This window comes from Pelobates fuscus, chromosome 7 (genome assembly GCF_036172605.1).
Source record: "Pelobates fuscus isolate aPelFus1 chromosome 7, aPelFus1.pri, whole genome shotgun sequence".
NCBI classification, from domain to species: domain Eukaryota; kingdom Metazoa; phylum Chordata; class Amphibia; order Anura; family Pelobatidae; genus Pelobates; species Pelobates fuscus.
Window position 1 is genome coordinate 127,318,492 of NC_086323.1, and position 20,021 is coordinate 127,338,512.

Sequence of the window (20,021 nt, forward strand, 5' to 3'; positions counted from 1 at the left end):
ATTTCCAAAATTAGCAGATGCTCAGAGACTCGTCAATAATGTGTGAGTTTGTCTATGAATGTGTGCAATTGCGTGTGACTGTTTTGTGTATTTGTGCCAAAGTGTGTGTCTATGGACGGGTGCAAGTGTGTGTTGGTGTGTAAGTGCGTGTATGTGTGTTAGTTTGTGTCTTGTCTATGTATGCATTACTGTATGTATCTATACTAGTGTATTAAGTGCCTTAGCGTGTATGTGTGCCTCTGTGTGAGGATTCTATTTTTTTCCAATGCATTCAAAAATTGCTGGATGTTATAAGTCACCAACACCTATGGAGGCCAGTTCGAGATCCCTTCTTCTAAAAGGTTCTGCAGACACTATGATAAACCCAACTCCTGCACCAATCTTTAAGATTGAGGATGGCAAAGCATCATGGGAGTTGTCCTATCACAAGAGCCAAGAGTTTATTGCCACCCAGGATGCATGGACTCTTTCATGTACTGTCACCATCATAGGAAATTATAAAGACTGTGTCAATTTTAGCAGCACACAAATAATCTCCTTCCAGATGGGATAGTGTTGACTTCACTTTTTTTTACTCCCGTGGCTTCTAAAATGTGTTCTTTGATGTTTGATAATGTATGATTATACATTAAGTAAGTTAATTGCTTGTAGACCCACAGGAGGAGATAGTTCTATTTTCTTGGAAACGTCTTGCCTACCTTTCCAGTACATTCATGCTTATTATGTAGGCTTTCTAGATCAAAAATTGCACATCATCTCTTTACTGAAGTGTCTTCTCTGATAGGAAAACACTAACTTTACAAATAAATATATATATTTTTTTAAAGTTATACTTAAATGTGTTCCTTTCCTCTTTTTAATTCATAACAAAAATGCAAAAAAATCCCACAAAACAATACAGTAAAAAGAAATACAAATTTAAACTCAACTGTAATCCAGCACAAGGACAGTCTCCTCTTAACAGCCACTCTACTCTGTGTGATGGTCTCAGTCCAACCCAATGTGTCTCAGCATTGCCGCACTCTGCCAGTCCAATGATTCTCAATCCAGTAGTCCAGTCCAATGACTGACAAGCACTGAATGCAATGCTTCCTTCCTTTATGAAAAGCATAGTGGCACTCAGAGTCATCATGTAGTGCAAGATGAGAAAACCTTCAAGAATCGAAGGTCTTCATTGAGGAAGTTCCTCTGCTTGCAGTCACTCTGACATACACAAGAAGCGTAGTTTCGGACAAAAAAGGGAGGCAGGGGGATAGGGTCGATGCACCACAACCATTGCACTAAGATAAAGTGGTTATGTTGCATAGCAGGCCCCTTTAAATATTCCAGCAGTTAATATATGACCAGTGACGCGCCAATCAATGTTTGTAGCTTCATATATTAAATGGGAAACTAAAAAAGGATGTGCAGAGTGTCTTTTCCCCTCCCAGTTATATTCATCCGTGGACTACTCCTATGTATCTTTTTTTTTTTACCCTCCCCTTCTCCTTGATTTCTATTTTTTTATTTATTTTATTTTTATTACCTTTCCTTAACTTTAGCATCTAATTTTTTTAAAGCACTTTTACTTTGTTTATAAGTTCTTTTTTTTTTTTCATAGTTACAACATTGGTTATGAACAAAGTCTTTCAGTCGCTCAGGATTACTTTAACTGCCCACCCTATTTTCTTCATTTAATAACAGGATTTGACATGCTTCGTATTGCACATTTCTTCAAATGTTCAATGGATGTTATAATCCCAGATTGGATTCCTCCAACTTCCAAATCTTCTTCTTTTTTTTTTTTTTTTTTTTAAATGCATATTGTAACTACTTAATTTTTCAGGAAAAATGATTTCTATCTTATTGTGTTGACATTGATTCTGTGACACGAGATGCTCTAGAGATGTTCACGCAGACCTTTTCTATTCATAACAACTGCTTTCATTATTTTTCTTGCTCTGTCTTACTGCATCCTCTCATATCGAACCAAATAAAATAGAATAAAAAGAAAGAAATAAACTTGAAGAGCCAGTCTAGGTTAAAATTAATAAAGTGGGAAAAAAATTGTCGACTTGAGTATGAATGAGCTATAAAAAAAAAAGTATCTACATGCTGGTAGTGTAAGATATGATTACAAGGATAAACAATACATGATAATTGGATATAACCAACGCAATTCTGTAAAAGGTGGCATGGGTAAGTATAACACTGAAAGAAGTGGACTCTGGTAGGAGTGAAACGTTAGAGTGAGGAAAGGACTCGAGGCTAGACAAATGTCACACCAACCAAGAGAATTCTGGAATATAGGATATTCCCACATGGTATAGTGTGTGTTGTGTTAGCCCGTCACCGCTTTGAATGCAGGTCCTTCGCATTAATGATAAGGTAGGCCAGATATGTCAAGTTGGAGAATAACAGGAAGTTTCAGCATACAAGAACATATTGCGACTCTTTATTCTATGTCTCTTCCTGTCTATGTCTCCATGAACATTGTGCTGTTTATGACTTTTGAATAATATAAATTATAATACGTATATTTTATTTATTATAATTGTCCTCCACACACCTCCACTGCATGTAGGGATCCATTGCTGCAGGGCCACATCCAAGTTTTCAGCCCTTGAAGCCCCAATCCACCCCCAGTATTGCCTTTGGCTATAGATACATCAGGGGGGGGGGGGGGGGGGGAGAGGAAAAGCACTAGAAAAGGATTAAGTGAGCCAGAAAGAGAATGTGTGGCTCAAAATACCTTGGTATGACAGTCAAGGAAGAGAGAGAACGGTAAATGAAATTAGTAAGGTAACCCAGGGCAACAGACAGCAAGAAAATCTGACTACACCAACTTGAATGCAGGTGTACCCAACAGCACCACCCCCCAAAAAAATGGTGTGAGAAGGTACTGCAATATATTGAAGAGACGAAACAGTGCAGCCAAACATGCAGCCCGTTTAAGAGCAAAATTCTCATAAAGCACAGTTTCAGAAAATGTTTATAGTATTTCTCTTGCAAAAGATATGGATTACTAGCAGAGAGCACTCGTGCTGTCTTAGTGTAAAACCCCACATAGCCACAGCACTGAGCTGCTGCAGAATGTAGGCAAAGACAGAAGATGCTCTTTGCTGGTGAACATTTTTCTAACCAAGAACTATATTCTTACTGCTTCCAAGTTTCGGAAACAATTTAGGAGGACCAGGAGATCAAGGATATCGGTGAATGGTGAGATTCAGAAGTACTTATTATTATTATTATTATTATTATCCAATAGTTGTAAACTCTATGTTACACGACATATAGACATTAGAGAGGACCAAAGGCAGGTACACTGTAGTAAATTTGTATAGAATATTGTAAAATGTGTGAGGCGGTATTCAGTAAATGAAGAATTGTGAAATTTGATAAGAGGACAGCAATATTAAGGCAAACTGTACCACTTTTACAAATCAGTAATTTTACCATTTTGGCTTTAACTGTACCACTTTCTGCCAATACATTGGTGTTTTCACACTGGTAGCATTAGAACGTTGGCTTTTATTTTTTAAAAAGGAGAAAAAGTTCAAATAAAATTTTAGGATCTCTCAAGGACAGGTACATATAAAAAAAGAACAAAAAAAAACACACACAACCAACAATTTGTATAGCATTTACAATTTAATATCTCAAATGATCACTCTATATAAGCATCCACAGGAACCAGGAACACAAGGTGTTACAGCACGTTACATTCTGCAGCCGCGCTAGGCAAACCCTGAGCCTCCAGCTACAATAAACGCTTTCAGCTGTCGAAGAGTCATTATACAGTTGGTGCCAGTGTTAATGGCTTTTCTATCACTATGTAACCAAATATCCTGCTCTTACAACATGCCCGCTCCCTTGTGTTTGCAGCACCATACTATAATAGGTCATAGTATTTAAGCATGTTCTATGCTTAGCTCATTTGCATTAATTTTGAACTGCATCATGGGAATCTTCATATCATAGTATCTAACGGAGCCAAGCTAACTCTAAGGCAATGCATTATCTTGTTTAACCCTATCACGCTAGTAGACAATATAGATATAAAAAAAAAATCACTAAAGGAGCACTAAAAGGCACCCAGACCACTTCATCTCATGAGTGGCCCTTTCGGTTTAACCCTGCAATCTCAAATATTGCTGTTTTGTATATAAGGCAATGTTATGTTTGCTGGGTAATACACCTCTAGAGGCTGTCTTCCTGACAGCCACTAGAGGGTGCTTCTGCTGAATTGGTTATTTAATTAAAGTAATCTCACAGAGAGAGAATTTGGTTGGCGCAGTGCAGTGTTTTACCACGCTTGCGCACTAGCCTGGGGTGGGGTGTCCTAACCTGAATAGTTAGAAGAACTAATTAAATTAGTTCTTCCATATTTATATTTTTCATGCAATAAAAATAAAATTTGCAGATGTACAGTAGCTTTGATCATACCTTATAATAAAGAGATTACTAAAGTATATAGTGGTATATCAGGTTTATTCACTAAAGTGAGAATTCAAAGTGAATTTCAAATTTAAGGTCAAAATAGTTGAACCTACTCACACCTACTCATTCTGCAATATCAGTTTTGGGATTACAAATATTGTAAACACAATATTGCAATTAGGATGCTTGCTATCTACATGTTGCTCATGACCTCCAATATTTCCCTCTTTTTGCATCTCAGATGCCGCATATAATTCACCATCAACCATGGACCATCTTTATTTTCTTATTAGTACCTATTTTTTAATCCGTTTGATCTTGAGTATCCAACTATAGAATGCCAGTAATTGCAGAACGGCCTAGTTAAAATTTCCAAAATCCTCTGTTAGCCAGAGAGGTGTGCTGCTTGTAGTATAACAAATATTAATGGAATATGGAATGGGATATAATTAACAAAAAGACCTTGGGAAATGAAGGGCCTTGGTCAGGATCTGAGTCTTAGACATGTAGGTGACACCTGTGGCAAAGAAGGTGACATTTGCATTAGTAATCCCCTTCTGTTGTTCCTATATATTTAGCTGATGTAGTTGCCAGTTTGGGTATTGTAGGCTTATAAGGGTGATCCCTGTGAGCTGAGGCTTTAGCTATTCTTCTATTCTTATTTGGGACTAAGGGGCTGGGTTCTGCTTTGTTTGGATAGGAAGTGAGGTGATTTCTGTGTTTTTGATGGTGCTAGCATGTACTACTTACTAAAGAGGCATTAGACCCTTTACATACAGATTGAACTTTGACTCTTCACAGTGATAGCAGTTGTGTTACTCCTTTTTATTTACTGATATTTTCCATGTTATTCAGTCTTTCTGAGTCGTCTATACAACCCTAGTCTACCATTACCTTATATATTTTGGCCTGGAGATTTCTCAATTTATTTACTCTAGTTTTTGTGCAGAGACATTTTGACTTTCTACCCCATGGGCATTGTACTAGTAAAGTCCATTCCTTTTAGGTTGATGGGGGTGTTCCTTGGCTTTACATACTCCGCTATATTTTTAAACCTGTGCCATGTTCTTTTCTTTGGGGGGCTAGTGGTTTATAATTTCTTCCCTTTTTCCATTTATTCATTTACACCATGTATATGAAGATCTCCCTGTAGTCCGGTGTTTTCAGAGAGGATATTAGTTCATGCGCTTTGGAATGTTTATTACATTGTATGTTTCATTGTATAGACATTAGTATAAGTGAATGTACTTAGACTGAATTCAGCTGTAATTATTTGCATAGGCAATTGTTTATCTCATTGCTAGCTGTAGAATTTGTTTTTTAGTGGGCCAAAACATTCTACCACTACAAACATTACAACATTTGTTATTAGATACAGAGATACAAAAATAAATGACAAAATAAAGCCTATAATCCAAGCAGGTGAAGAAGGTTGAGGTTATGTCAGACTCACGATCTATAACAGGAATGTACAAAAGGTAGACCCCCTGAGCTGCTGTACAATACCCATGACGTTAAACAAACATTTACAGCTGGTGGAGGTCTAGCTTCTGGCCATCCCTGGCCAGTAAGGTAAATGTGGGAATATTTCTACTTTGTATACACCTCATTTTATGTACACAGGGTTGCTTCCACTCTCTATAAGAAGTCCATAGTGAATACGATTTTTGTTGTTGCGCACCATCACTACTGTAAGTTATTTTATGTTCAAATCGTTTTACCAGGATTTGTTTTTGTTGGTTGCTGCATGTACTAAGATCCTTCTCCCATTTGCGCCATGCTATTTATATTCGTTTTTTCTTTCAAGAACCGAAAAGGGAATTGCAAATGTTAGTCAAAAATAACTAGGCTGGAGTAAAATGAGTAAATAGGCCTCAATAAGATAATAAGAACTTAACACGGATACTAACAGCAATATGTCACACTAACAGCCTCTGTCTGTGTATCTTTTTGTTCTATCATGGATATTGCCTCTGTATATGTCATGCCCACCCCTGAGTTTTTTTGTTTTGGTTTTTTGATGTACTCACCCTCGGTTGCTAACTGTAGCTTTTTTCAAATGGATGATATTTGCTGGAAAGATTCCCTGAAAGAAAAACATTAATATGTGTTAGAGAAACATTTATTTCATAAACAGTCAGTGACACTATCAATAATTACTATCAAGTAACAGAATGTTTGGGTATACTTTGCTCTTGGTCAAAGATAGAAGGATATGAAGTGACAGATAGCCCCCAGTCTGGTATAAATAGTTACACACAAAGATACTCATTCTGGGGTTTGATATGCAGTCATCAGGGATAATGGGATAAAGAGTAAGGTGCTCTGGTCATGGATAATGGGATATACAGTGAGATGCTCTGGTCAGGGATAGTGGGATATACAATGAGATGCTTTGGTCATGGATAATAGGATATACAGTGAGATGCTCTGGTCTGGGATAGTGGGATATACAATGAGATGCTTTGGTTATTCATAATAGTATATACAGTGAGATGTTCTGGTCTGGGATAGTGGGATATACAATGAGATGCAATGGTCATGGATAATAGGATATACAGTGAAATGCTCTGGTCTGGGATAGTGGGATATACAATGAGATGCTTTGGTCATGGATAATAGGATATACAGTGAGATGCTCTGGTCTGGGATAGTGGGATATACAATGAGATGCTTTGGTCATGGATAATAGGATATACAGTGAGATGCTCTGGTCTGGGATAGTGAGATATGCAGTAGGGTGCTCTGGGTCATGAATTGTGAGATTTTATATTTTAAGCAGAGAAATATTCTTGCTGCCTTACATTATACCTATGTGCAGAAAAGCATGGGGTATGTAGATATTGGAGAACAACTATAAGCTGCCAGCCAGGGGTCAGTAAAGAAAACATTGAACCCATGTGTACAAAATTGTGCCTAAAATACTTGTAAATACTCTGCTGGCACGAAGTCCACAAGGGTTGTATCCTTTCATTGCTCCTGTGCCAGACGTTTACAATTCCCCAGCAGTGGTCACAAGCTGAGCCTGACCCTGCCACGCGGGGTTAATGGTACCCTCTGCTTTGGGACACTCAGACTCTTTGGGGGGGTCAGAGCAGTGCCATGGCTAAGCACCCAGCTAGGCCGCAGATTCACTGGTCCCTACGTGAGGGTCACCTGCCCCTCTGTGTAGAGGTCAACAGCATCCTTTCAGCGTTTCTATGGAGATGTGATGAGGGAAGCAGGAATGAGCTGCTAATAATGTTACCATTGTACAGGATACCAGAAGGCTCCCTCCTCCATTCACCCTCATTCCTCCTTGTGACGCTTTCTTTGGATTTTTTTTCTTCCCCCTGTTTCTCACACTCCCCCCTCTCTATAATTTCCTTTTGGCTACTTTCCCTAGCCCCTCTCTTTGTTTCAGACACGCTAAATCTTTAACTACCCGGCTATCTCATCCACCCTAATTATATATCTCAACCTCTCTTTCTCCTATCCCTCTCTTCCTGCCCTGTTTTGCTTTATTCTTTTCCAGGATTCCTTCCTAAATGTTTTCATGTCCTAATTACACACTTTAATCTTATCCTAATCTCATTCACACTGAGATTGGCCCCTTCCTCTCAGGGATGGTTCCCTGTGATTCTCACCGAGTCCTGCTGTAGAACACATCTCACACAAGGCCAGAGTATTCATTCTTCAATATGCAATATACATTACCAGGGTACAGGCCTCCACTGAAAAATATCCATTTACAGGGGCACTCAATAGCTGCCAAATGGCTAATTTATTGAACTTTAGCACATTTGCAATCTTCACTGAAATTCCAAAACAAATGATATATCATTAATACATGCTTTGGGATTATGTATATTTTACTTTTTTTTTTTAAACCCTTAAAGAAAGGACTCGGAAAAACCTGTGATTCGGATTGTCGCCACAACTTTCTTCAGAAGACTAGTCTTCTGCTTCAGTGACATCAGTAAGGTTCCTGTGGATGAACTATGTTTATTGTTTTGTTACTTTTTTGTTTGTTTTATTTTATTTTTGGTTTTCTTGGTGAGGATGAAGGTGTTATACCTGAACTGTACTGCATGCTTTCTCATTTCCCTACCTCTCTAGCTAGTGGTTCTGCCCCTGTGATTACTCGCAGGTCAGAGGGCATGGCGGTCATCTCACGTCATTCAGAGTGTGAAGCAGTAATGTATAGGATGTTTCCTGTCAGTGATAATAAACAGTTATACAGTAATAAGGAAAGTTGTATGAAACTACTAATCCTCATATATGAAGCAGACAATGAGTACAACAGGGATTGATAAAGTAAACAAACAATGGTGTTTCTCAGAATAAGACATTTCCAACAACATGGTTGCAAGGGAAGCATTTTTACCCCAAAAGCACTTTTTCTTTAGGGAAAACTATAGTCACACAGACCACTTTATCTCAATAAAATGGTCTGGGTGCAGTGTCCCTTGTCCTCTTACCATGCAAGGTAAACCTTTGCTGTATTTAAAAAACTTCAATGCTTACATTGCAAGGTAAGTCCTCTGCTAGTGGCAGAGCCGGATTAACATAGGGGCTGATGGAGCTGCAGCCCCGGCCCATTCCCATGGATTTTTTTTTTTTTAACTTTACAACTCTTCACATGCTTTTGCCTAACTATTGAAACTTAAAGGACCACTATAGGCACCCAGACCACTTCAGCTTAATGAAGTGGTCTGGGTGCCAGGTCCAGCTAGGATTAACCCTTTCTTCTATAAACATAGCAGTTTCAGAGAAACTGCTATGTTTATACTAGGGTTAATCCAGTCTCTAGTGGCTGTCTCATTGACAGCCGCTAGAGGCGCTTCCGTGCTTCTCACTGTGATTTTCACAGTGAGAAGACGCCAGCGTCCATAGGAAAGCATTGCGAATGCTTTCCTATGGACTGGCTGAATGCGCGCACGGCTCTTGCCGCGCATGCGCATTCAGCCGATGACGACGAGAAGGAGGAGGAGAGTTCCCCGCCCGGCGCTGGAAAAATAGGTAAATTTAACCCCTTCCACCCCATAGAGCCCGGCGGGAGGGGGGCCCTGAGGGTGGGGGCAAGTATGTTTTCCTTGCACTATAGTGGTCCTTTAACCCCTTAAGGACACATGACATGTGTGACATGTCATGATTCCCTTTTATTCCAAAAGTTTGGTCCTTAAGGGGTTAAGAGGGATGTAGGGAAACAAAACTTATTTGGACTGTATTTGTTATGTAAAGCTGGCTTTGTGCACTATGCAAATGCTCTTGCTGCTTCGATCTCTGTAACACTTTGGCATGTTCCCTTTTTCTACATTCACTACATCCAACTTTTCTCTGTCCCAGACTGTATACCAGGAACTTCTGCCTGCTAGTAAGAAGGTAAGTAGAGGACTGGACAAGTGAATGCTAGGGGACTGTCCTTAGAAAGTGTGGGTCTAACGCATCATTAAATACATTTCGGCCAATGCTGTCTGCCCTTATTTGGCATTCCAATTGTTCATGCAGACACACCCACTTTTTGGGCATGTTTTGGCGGTCCTGGTTACGTGATTTGCATCAGTGGCCCAACCTTTCACCCCGCTCACCGACATCCTGCTTCACCGGACACTGCTGTTATGGGGGTATGAATTTACTTGAAAGATGAAAGTGAGAGATTAGCATAGGGTATGTGTTTTCTTATAGCTACATCCTATGAGTTTCCCTCCTGCACCACCTCCGCCAGATACATGACGCTTGGAAGGTTTTTTAGTGTTTTCTGCCAATAGGATTCTGTAATTAGGCCCATCATAATTGTCAGCACCAGGTCCAATGGGCTCTTAATCTGGCCCTGACTAGTGGCTGTCAGTATGACAACTACTAGAAGTGCTTCTGGTGCCTGACTCAATGCTTTCTTACTGGGAGGATTGAAAGTTAAGTAAAACTTTACTTTTATTGCAAACCGGACACCCCTATTTCTGACTACAGGAATACAGGTTTGTATTATTAACGCTTTAGTGTTCCTTTAAGCACAGGACAGGTCTTTGGCTTCTCAAGATTGGTGAATGTTGCAACTGCTGTCATTAATGCAGGCCCTCGCAACTTACTGGCATTTCATGAGAGGAGCTGGGAAGAGAGAGTCTAGTTATCTTTTTTTTCTTAGCATATCAGTAACTGGTAAGGCAATCAATTATTGGTGGCAGCTGCAAAGAGCAGTGGCTACTTGGGAGTATTACTCCCACTATTCTCAGACAGCCAGGGAGAAATATGTCTACCCTGAGCTTAGAGGTTCCAGCACTGCATAGCTCCCAACATTTCTATTTTAGGGGTGTGAGTGGGGGTATGGCTAGGGGCGGGGCTGTTTTGAGAAATTTTAGGTAGCTTACTAAGAACAATGTGTAGAATTAAAATGCAATTTGGAACAATTTATCATATTTACATCGATTGACTTGTAAACACACGTATTGCAGCTTAAAAGATACATTACTCGGGGCGGAGCCAGCAGCCAACCGAAGCAGACGTGCACCAGGAGAGCTCCGCCAAAATAAGCCTACTAATCGCTATATTATTGCCCACAAGCTCACTAATTATAACCAGCAATACGATACCACAAGATGGGGAAGAAATCCAAGCACCAGGGGGCCTTGAAACCAGCAGGAGCCCGCGATATCGGAGACCTTCTCCTCCGTCCCGACCTCGGCCTCCTCGGGGGAACAGGCACTGGACGAGTTCCCCAGCACAGGGGGATTACACAGCGCTTCCTCGGACGAGGACAATGACCTACCCTCCACTAAAGGTGATATAAAAGCCCTACTCCGCCATATCCGCATGCTGTTCGCGGCAGACATAGCCACACTGCGGGAGGAGATACACACAGTGGAGGGACGAGTCAAGAAAACAGAGGAGGACTCGCAAGGCCTCACCGCACAATGCATCCAGCTGGAGGCCCAAAACGTTGAGTTACAACGCAGCCAGATCCTGCTCACCAGCCGCCTGGACGCAGTAGAGGATCGGCACAGGAGTCGGAATATAAAGATACGAGGTATCCCAGAGACCGTATCCCAAGACGACCTCCCACAATTTACCGAGAGACTCCTCACCGCCTTCCTCACGTCACAGCAGGCAAAGGCAGCTGCGATTGACGGAGTCTACCGCATCCCAAGAGCCACCAAAGCCCCGGCGGGCACCCCGAGAGATGTTATACTTCAACTCCAAACAGGATCAGCCCAGCTAAACTTCATGGCAGCAGTGAGGGGAAAGGCTACACACCCCTTCAAAACGGCCACTTTGTCATTCTACCAAGACCTATCCAGGCCTACTTTGACATGGAGAGGCCTATTCAAACCCCTGACAGCAACCCTCCGCCAACACTCAATACCATACCGTTGGGCATTCCCCAGAAGCCTAGTCATCACACACGGGGGTGCAATGACCCGCATAGCCGACCCATCTGAAATAGACCTAGTGCTGGCAGCACTGGATCTGCCCCCGCAACTGGAACAAACCACCCCAGTACAAAAACCAGCAGCCTCCCACGTCTGGGACATGGATACAGTCAGACCGTTTAAACCAGCCGGTCCCGGCGCCTCATCTTCCACCGCGTTCAGAGCACAACGGGCTGCCAAACACCCAACAGGCACCTGAGCAATGGAGAGGGCTAGAGGAGCTCTGACTGTGGGGACCGCCTGACAGACCTACCGATAAGCCTTGCCCTCAGTATTTTTCTAACTCTGATCCCCCTGTTTTTTCCCAGTTGAAGGCCCTGTTGGAGCCGATGCTCCCTGGCTGCAGCCAGTTAGACTCCAAGGCAATAGACTGGCACAAACCTGCCGGGCACACTCTGCACAACAACGTAGACTGATGGACACCGCCTGCCGAAACAGACAGGTGCCCTCGCCCATACCGCGCGTAAGGTCCCAAACCCACATGCTTGAACAGGACCCAGGAGCTGTCAAGCCTAACAGACATAAAGACAGTCCGCACAAACTTAAATAGTTTATTTAGTTTTTCTCCTTTTTATTTACACACTTACCTACCCGCTCTACCTAACGCTCCCGCTAGCAAACCTATTGACACATGAAGTTAGACCACTCTTCTAGGTACAAATTGCGTAGTCCCACTTAAGGTCCTGAAGCCAGGCGCGTGACTACTGTCATGCCACTCTAAATAGGCGCACAGTAATAGTCTTTAAACTGTTGGTATTTTGTTTTAATTCTCACAGTCTGTGCATTTGTTTCCTCAATGTGACGATCTTAACGGCATACGTATTAGGTTACTAGCCAACACAAATTAGAGTACCAACTCAAGCCTGTTTATATCTGGAGAACAAATGCTGGTTCACTATCCCACCTTAAAAGTGCTATCATTGTCATAAGCATAACAGTTCCCCCTCGAAGAAAGGCAACGCTATACACCTTAAAAGCATCTAGCCAAGCCATACTCATAGTTAGCCTTGCATGGTAGATAAAACACACTAATGCCTTTACAGCAATACTCCTTAACCAGCTGACATTTTATTTTCTATGTTTTTTCGCTTTTGCATCCCCAAAGTGAGAATGTCATTGGCATGCATAATAGACCACTAGCCAGGACAAATTAGGGTGGCAATCTAAGCAAGCTTAAATCTGGCGGAAATACTATTGGTATTTATCGCACAGCTACAAACGCGTTATTGCTGACTTAAACATAGCAGTCTACCTTCTCTCTTACAAAAGAGCAAAAATGCAATGTTATACACCTTACCCTAATCTTAAGCGCAATTAGCAATACCATGCACGCGTATCTCGCAGAATATTGTTTGTTATAAAATAATGATGTATTTTAACCTGTTATCTTCATGTTATTTAAAAAAAAAAATGTGCTGTATAACCTGTCACACTCTGAAATACTAAGAAAAGGCCTGCATCTGCTGTTGTGGCCCTACATGCTTACTGTCAAACTATGCACAAGAAATAAAAAAAAAAAAAAAGATACATTACTCAAAGTACCAAAACAACTTTAGCTTGAGTTACTCCAATCATCATGACTACTTCTGCTTCTAGAAGTGATCATGGTAGTAGGGATCTGTATGAGCAAAGTTTCTGCTTAAAATGCTGCACATACAGATAAATCTTTACTTCTTTACTGTGAGTATTATTGCTTTGGTATAAATTTAGACATACCAACAATATGGGCTTCCTAAAAAAGAGGGAGATTAGGGTCGATATAAAGGACAGAGCAATTTAGGTTTAACCCCTTAAGGACACATGACATGTGTGACATGTCGTGATTCCCTTTTATTCCAGATGTTTGGTCCTTAAGGGGTTAAAATAAGAACTGCCCCTCCTAAATAGGGACATTTGGGAGGTATGTTGCTGCAAAGTATCAGCACAAAGGATGGCAATCGTCATGTGGCACAAGATTTGATAACATGATCTACCAAGAGTGAATCAAAACGATTGAACATTTTTCATGATTACATATTCCCTAAAGGAACTCTATAGTGTCAGGAATACAAACACGTATTCCTAACACTATAGTGTTAAATTAACTATTTATCTTTCTGTCCCCCTCAGATCACTTTGCATAGGCTATAAACACCAGAACAACTGCATTAAGTTGTAGTCGTTCTGGTGACTATAATGTTCCTTTAAGGAGGATAGCGACTTTTTTTGTTATTATTTTTGGTCACTTAAAGGAACATTACAGACACCAAAATTACTTTATTTAAATTTTCGGCTTGCTCTTCTGCTTTTTGTATTTCTGCAAAGATGGCGTGTTATCTCCAACATACCCTGCAAAGACCTTTTCTTTTAAAAATCATAGAGCCGCAAGACTCAGTGATGTGCAGTGCAGGCTTGTCATTGAACTTCAGCTCCTCTAGGTAATGACCTTTAAATATCGTTCATCATATGCAGACAGTTTTTTGGGTCTATCTCATCTTAGTCAGTTTCTCAGTGACGGTTTAAACATCACATCTTGAAATGTTGGTCAGGCGGGCAATTGCTTCCAGGAAGCTGCCTTATTGATGCAAAACTATGATTTAAACATTGTCACACTGTGTTAGCTGAGCTGTTTCTATACCAGCCCTCAAGCCACCCAGCTACTCTATGTACATGTTAAATGTATGCACCGGTACACTTGGCAAAAAACCAACACCTGATGAACCTGAAGCAGTTGTGATGGTGGTAGAATTTTACAAATGCTGAACACAGGGTAAACGTCTACAATAGCTGATGTTATTTGAGTAGACTCTGTGAACCAATGTCAAATGTGTTGCCCTAGCAAAATAAGATTGGAAACATAATATTAGGAGAAATCCTAATTAGCTTTATTTCACTCATTTTTATTTCAAGGTTTGTATTGTCATGGTTATCATTTTAAAGTCAATCTGCTATGCGTATGTAAATATATATCTCTTTAACAGGCATGCTTGTTCACAGTTTAAGATACTGGGTGTTGGTGGCCCAGAGCTTTTAAAAACGCTATGTCATTGCTATGACTGTGGAACGTGTCTTTGGTACCCTGGTACTGCAGGATATAAATTAGAACTGGACTATACTTGTACTGAACAAACATGTATTGAAATAACTTGAACAAATCTATATTTTCAAGAACAAGATTAAAGGGACCGTCTAAGCAGATTTGGTGTATAGAGCATGCTGATGCAGTCTCACTACTCAATTCTCTTCCATTGGTTGTGGCACATACAGTCTCCCTACACATATCCTGAAAAAGAGGTTAGATTTTTTTAGATTCCCTTATTAAACAGTGTGTTGAATTTAGGCGTTCTTATCTCTTGCTCTGTAGAGCAAGGCGTGCTAGAGCCTTCTGTGTTGTGATTAAAGTCCAACAGAGCGAGAGAGTTAAGAACTTCTGAAGTAAACACATTGTGCTGTAAGATCTGCTTGAAAATGAAGGCTGTGTGAGTCACAGCCTGGGGAACTGTTGAAAGGACCGCAAAAACAAAATGATTTAATTCCTAAGCGGCAGAGAATTAAGCAATGACACTTTCCACCACAATTTCTTCGTTAAACAGTTACTTTTTTCATTATTTTGTTTTTATTTAGAATGGCCTGTTGGGCATTAGTAATAATCCCTCACCCCAAATAGCAGAGGGGAGATCATTTAAAAAAATACATATAAAAGAACCAAGCATTAAGCAATGAATGGGGGGTAGAGAGGACTGATATAGTAATAGGAGGACAGAAAGGAGAGGACATTGACCCTTCCCCTTGCAGGTGTAGCTTTCAAGGGTAGAAGCTGATAATGGTGTGAGCTGACATTTTTTGCAAAGAGTTTGCAATAGGAAGTCCACACCCAGTTGCCTAAGTCACGTGTGCCAGAGATGCAACTAGCATCACAAAAAGCGTACTCCTCATCACAATAGGAAAGGGATCGACAAATTTCGGATGTTGTGGCTATATCTCCCATTATGCTCTTACAGCCATAATGCTTGCAAAGGATATGGGGAGATGTATTCAACAACATATTGAGTGCCAAAGGTTGTCTGCCCTTGCAATAGGCCATGAGATTGGGGACAGGAGTATATAGATGCCATTAGTCCCTTCTTCTATTAGTTTTCATCACTGCACAACGGGGGGTAGGGGGGGAAGTAGTTATCAAATTTGTCTGTTTTAAAACTCATTTCCAATAGAGTACTAAATGTGGGTCAATCACTATAGAAGCCTATCAGACCAACATGCATGTTCAATTGGTGACACCTCCCCTTTTACATTTTTTCACAACTTTTTAGAAAAACAGATTACGCAACCGACACTATGCTACCAACTACTTTTGCAATCATCCCGCATCGCATAAGACCGGTGTAGCCATTCTACTGGCGACCAACCTGGGATTTGAAGAACTCGACCGTGTACAGGACTCAATGGGGAGGTACCTCTTCCTTAAAGGGGTCATCGCGGACAAAATCTACACCATAGCCTCCATTTATGTACCTAATAAGAGGCAAGCTCCTTTCCTCCGCAACGCTCTCCAGCAATTAGAGGACTTCTCCGATGGAATCCTAATAGTAGGAGGCGATTTTAACGCCCCACTGGACCCGACGTTGGATTCTTCCACGGGTCACAGTTGCATATCGCAGCGCCATATTAGGTCCATTAGACAATCACTAGAGGCACCCAGATTAGTGGACTGCTGGAGGACATTGCACCCCTCGGTGAAGGACTACACCTACTTCTCGGCGCTTCATAACCGATACTCACGCATTGATTATCTTTTCCTTACTCAAGAGGGACTATCATGCTTACTTGGAACCGACATCACCCCTGCTACCTGGTCGGACCATGGATCTGTTACCATGGAATTGGCCTCCCCACTCTACAAACCAACAGGATGGACTTGGAGACTCAATGAGGCCCTGCTACTAGATATGGATACGAAGGACCAACTACATCAGGCACTAGAGCAGTACTTTAGGGAAAATGACACGACGGATGTCTCCCCGATCTCGCTCTGGGAGGCACACAAGAGCGTGATCCGCGGGACATTCATACGTATCGCCTCGCAAAAACGGAAGGCTTTCATGTCCGAGCTGACTGAGCTACACCGCACCATCTCGGCACTGGAGCGCAGTCATAAGAGATCCCAACTGAATGCGGTCTATGGAGAACTGATGGAACATCGAAGACAACTTAAAGCCCTCCTCTTGAAGAGACACCTCAGGTCTGTACAACGCTCTAAGGGCTTCTACTATGCCCACGCCAACAAAGGTGGCAAGTACCTTGCACGACTGTTAAAAGGCCCCATGCCCCTTAGGCAAATTCGACAGGTCCGCTTGACCTCCGGGGAGATATCTCCCTTCCCGGAAAAGATTGCGGAGGAATTCAGGCGGTTTTATGAAAAACTGTATAATCTATATCCACCTAAAGGGGAAGCTGAGACTGAGAGGCACCGCTCGATGGTTCAGGATTATCTGTCTGAAATGGGCATTCACAGACTGGAGCAAGACTCTGCGGCACTCCTGGGAGCTCCAATTGATATTGCAGAAATAGCTGCAGCCTTGAAATCCTCTAAGACCGGTAAGGCACCAGGACCAGACGGCTTCTCTGTGGGGTACTATAAAAATTTCTCCGACATTCTTTTACCACGACTCACTGATGCCCTCAACGCAGTTGGAGAGGGGGGACATTTGGGGAGGGAATCAGTAGCTGCTACCATCTCCGTACTCCTGAAACCTGGGAAGGATCCGTTACACTGCGGCAGTTACCGCCCGATCTCATTACTCAATGTGGATTCCAAACTGTTCACAAAAGTCCTGGCTACCCGTCTCAAATGCCTTCTACCCGAGCTGATTCACGAGGACCAGACAGGGTTCATACCGGGTAGGGAAGCCAGGGACAGCACCATGAGATTATTCGCCATCCAGCGTCATGCTAGGAGACATGGGACCCGACTGATGCTTCTCTCCACGGACGCGGAGAAGGCGTTTGATCGGGTCAACTGGTCATACCTTATGGAGATGCTGAGATGGCAGGGATGCGGTGAAAGGCTCCTCTCTTGGATATCTGCACTATATATGGACCCTCGAGCAACTGTGAGAATCAATGGGGCCACGACGACAGACTTCGCGATCCGTAATGGAACTAGGCAGGGATGCCCGCTCTCACCACTGTTGTTCGCACTATACCTGGAACCCCTCTTACAAGCTATCAGGCAAAGCCCAGACATCAAGGGCTATGAGTGGGAAGGAGTGCACCATAAGGTGGCAGCTTACGCCGATGACCTCCTCTTTTTTGTCCGCAATCCCCGAACAACACTACCTTGCCTCCTCACAGAACTTGACAGATTCGGACGCCTATCTGGATTCAAACTCAACATCCCTAAATGTGAAGCACTAAACATCTCACTCCCCACAGAGGAGGCCCGCTCCCTGGAATTGCAATTCGCGTTCCGCTGGTGCTCCAACAAAATGAAATACCTAGGCGTTTGGGTGACTACAGACCCGGAGGATGTATATGACTGCAACTTCACTCCCCTCCTCAAGAACGTCCTGATGGACCTCTCCAACTGGTCCTATCCACATGTTACATGGCACGGCAGAGTTGCCGTACTTAAAATGAATGTCCTACCAAGGATCCTCTATCTCCTGCAAACAACGCCCGTTGCCATTCCGGAGTCTTTCTTCTCGACCCTAAAATCGGGAGTGCTTAAATATGTCTGGCGAGGCGGTCGACCTCGACTTCGGCATGATATCCTGTGCCGACCTAGGACACAAGGTGGTCTAGCGCTCCCTGATTTTAAAAAATATTATCAGGCCGCGGTAATGCAACGTGTTTTAGACTGGCATGTAACCTCGGCACCCAAACAATGGGTGACCCTGGATAGGGGACTCATAGGCTCAACGCTGGAGGCCCAGGTATGGGGGAATCCCGGAAGACGCATCACTCCGACTCGCACTGAGGGACTGGTCTCTCAAACCTTGATTGGTTGGCGAACACTGAGGAAGCAAGAACACATCTCCCCAACGCCTAGCCCAATGCTACCGATCACACACAATGTAGAGGTAGGAGGTGGGCTCCCAGCGGGAGCATGGCCCATCGAGAGTGAACGTGCGTATATACCCATACATACAATCCTCGCTGATGGGAAACTTCGGGATCTCCCATCGCTGCTTGGAGACAGGCCCTGGACCCTTCTCTCCCAATTCCGTTACATGCAACTGAAACACTTCATTGCCTCCATCCCACACAATGCACGGTTGCGCAGGGACCTCACATGGTTCGAAAGACTCTGCGACCAAGGACTAGATCTGGCCCACGCAATCTCGATACTCTATCAAAACCTATTGGTGGGAGGCACCCCCGCACCGTTGGCGTTTAAGCGGCAATGGGAAGGACAACTGGGGAAGGAACTTACCACCCAACAATGGGAATCCGCGTTGCTTTGGCAACATAAGAGCTCAATGAGCTCTTATTACCAGGAAATGAATTACAAGCTGATATCCCTGTGGTACCGGACACCGGCACTACTTCACCGAATCTTCCCATCAATCCCACCAGTGTGCTGGAGATGCCAGGAAGAACGCGGCACGGTACTACATATCTGGTGGGAATGCAAACTCATTACCCCATATTGGATCATGGTCAGGGCCGAGGTGACGCTCATCCTGAGGGACATACCCAATTGGACTGCGGAACTGGCCCTGCTACACGCCTCTACACAGCCCATACCAGTGTATAAAAAGTCGTTACTGCGGCACTTGCTTAACGCCGCTAAGGCCAACATTCCAGCACATTGGAAAACAGCTACGGTGCCAACTAAACAAGAATGGATTCACCGGGTCGAAGATATTCAGGGGGCGGAAGAGGCGCACGCCACCATCACTGGTCGAAGAACCAGACACACCGACATGTGGATGCCCTGGTTTTACTATATTGCTCAGTACCGACAAGATGGAGACAATCAGAGACACACGGCACAGGCACCAATGCCCCCCCCTCCTAATTCCCTTTCCTTTCTTCTCCTCCTTCTGATCGCAGGGTCTCGAGGGGTCTGAGATAGACACTGGACAGACTGGACTTAAGCAGATAGGTGGAGCTCCGTGACAACTGACAGAATAGAAACCACTGACTAGAAACCTATGAGTTAGGACTTGTCATTGGACGGAAGACTCTGGGGGTAGACATCGTCTTCAGGGACAC

The 20,021-nt window shown here is 42.8% G+C and overlaps 1 protein-coding gene across 8 annotated transcripts in view; it reads right to left on the reverse strand.

Moving 5' to 3' along the window:
- The window catches only part of DOCK3 (dedicator of cytokinesis 3), a 292,905-nt gene that overhangs the window by 138,113 nt on the left and 134,771 nt on the right, over positions 1 to 20,021 (reverse strand). For all 8 annotated transcript variants that reach the window (XM_063426612.1, XM_063426611.1, XM_063426609.1 and 5 more), the window contains one exon: positions 6,450 to 6,505. In XM_063426612.1, the coding sequence (XP_063282682.1) occupies positions 6,450 to 6,505 (56 nt within the window). The remainder of the gene's footprint in view (positions 1 to 6,449; positions 6,506 to 20,021) is intronic.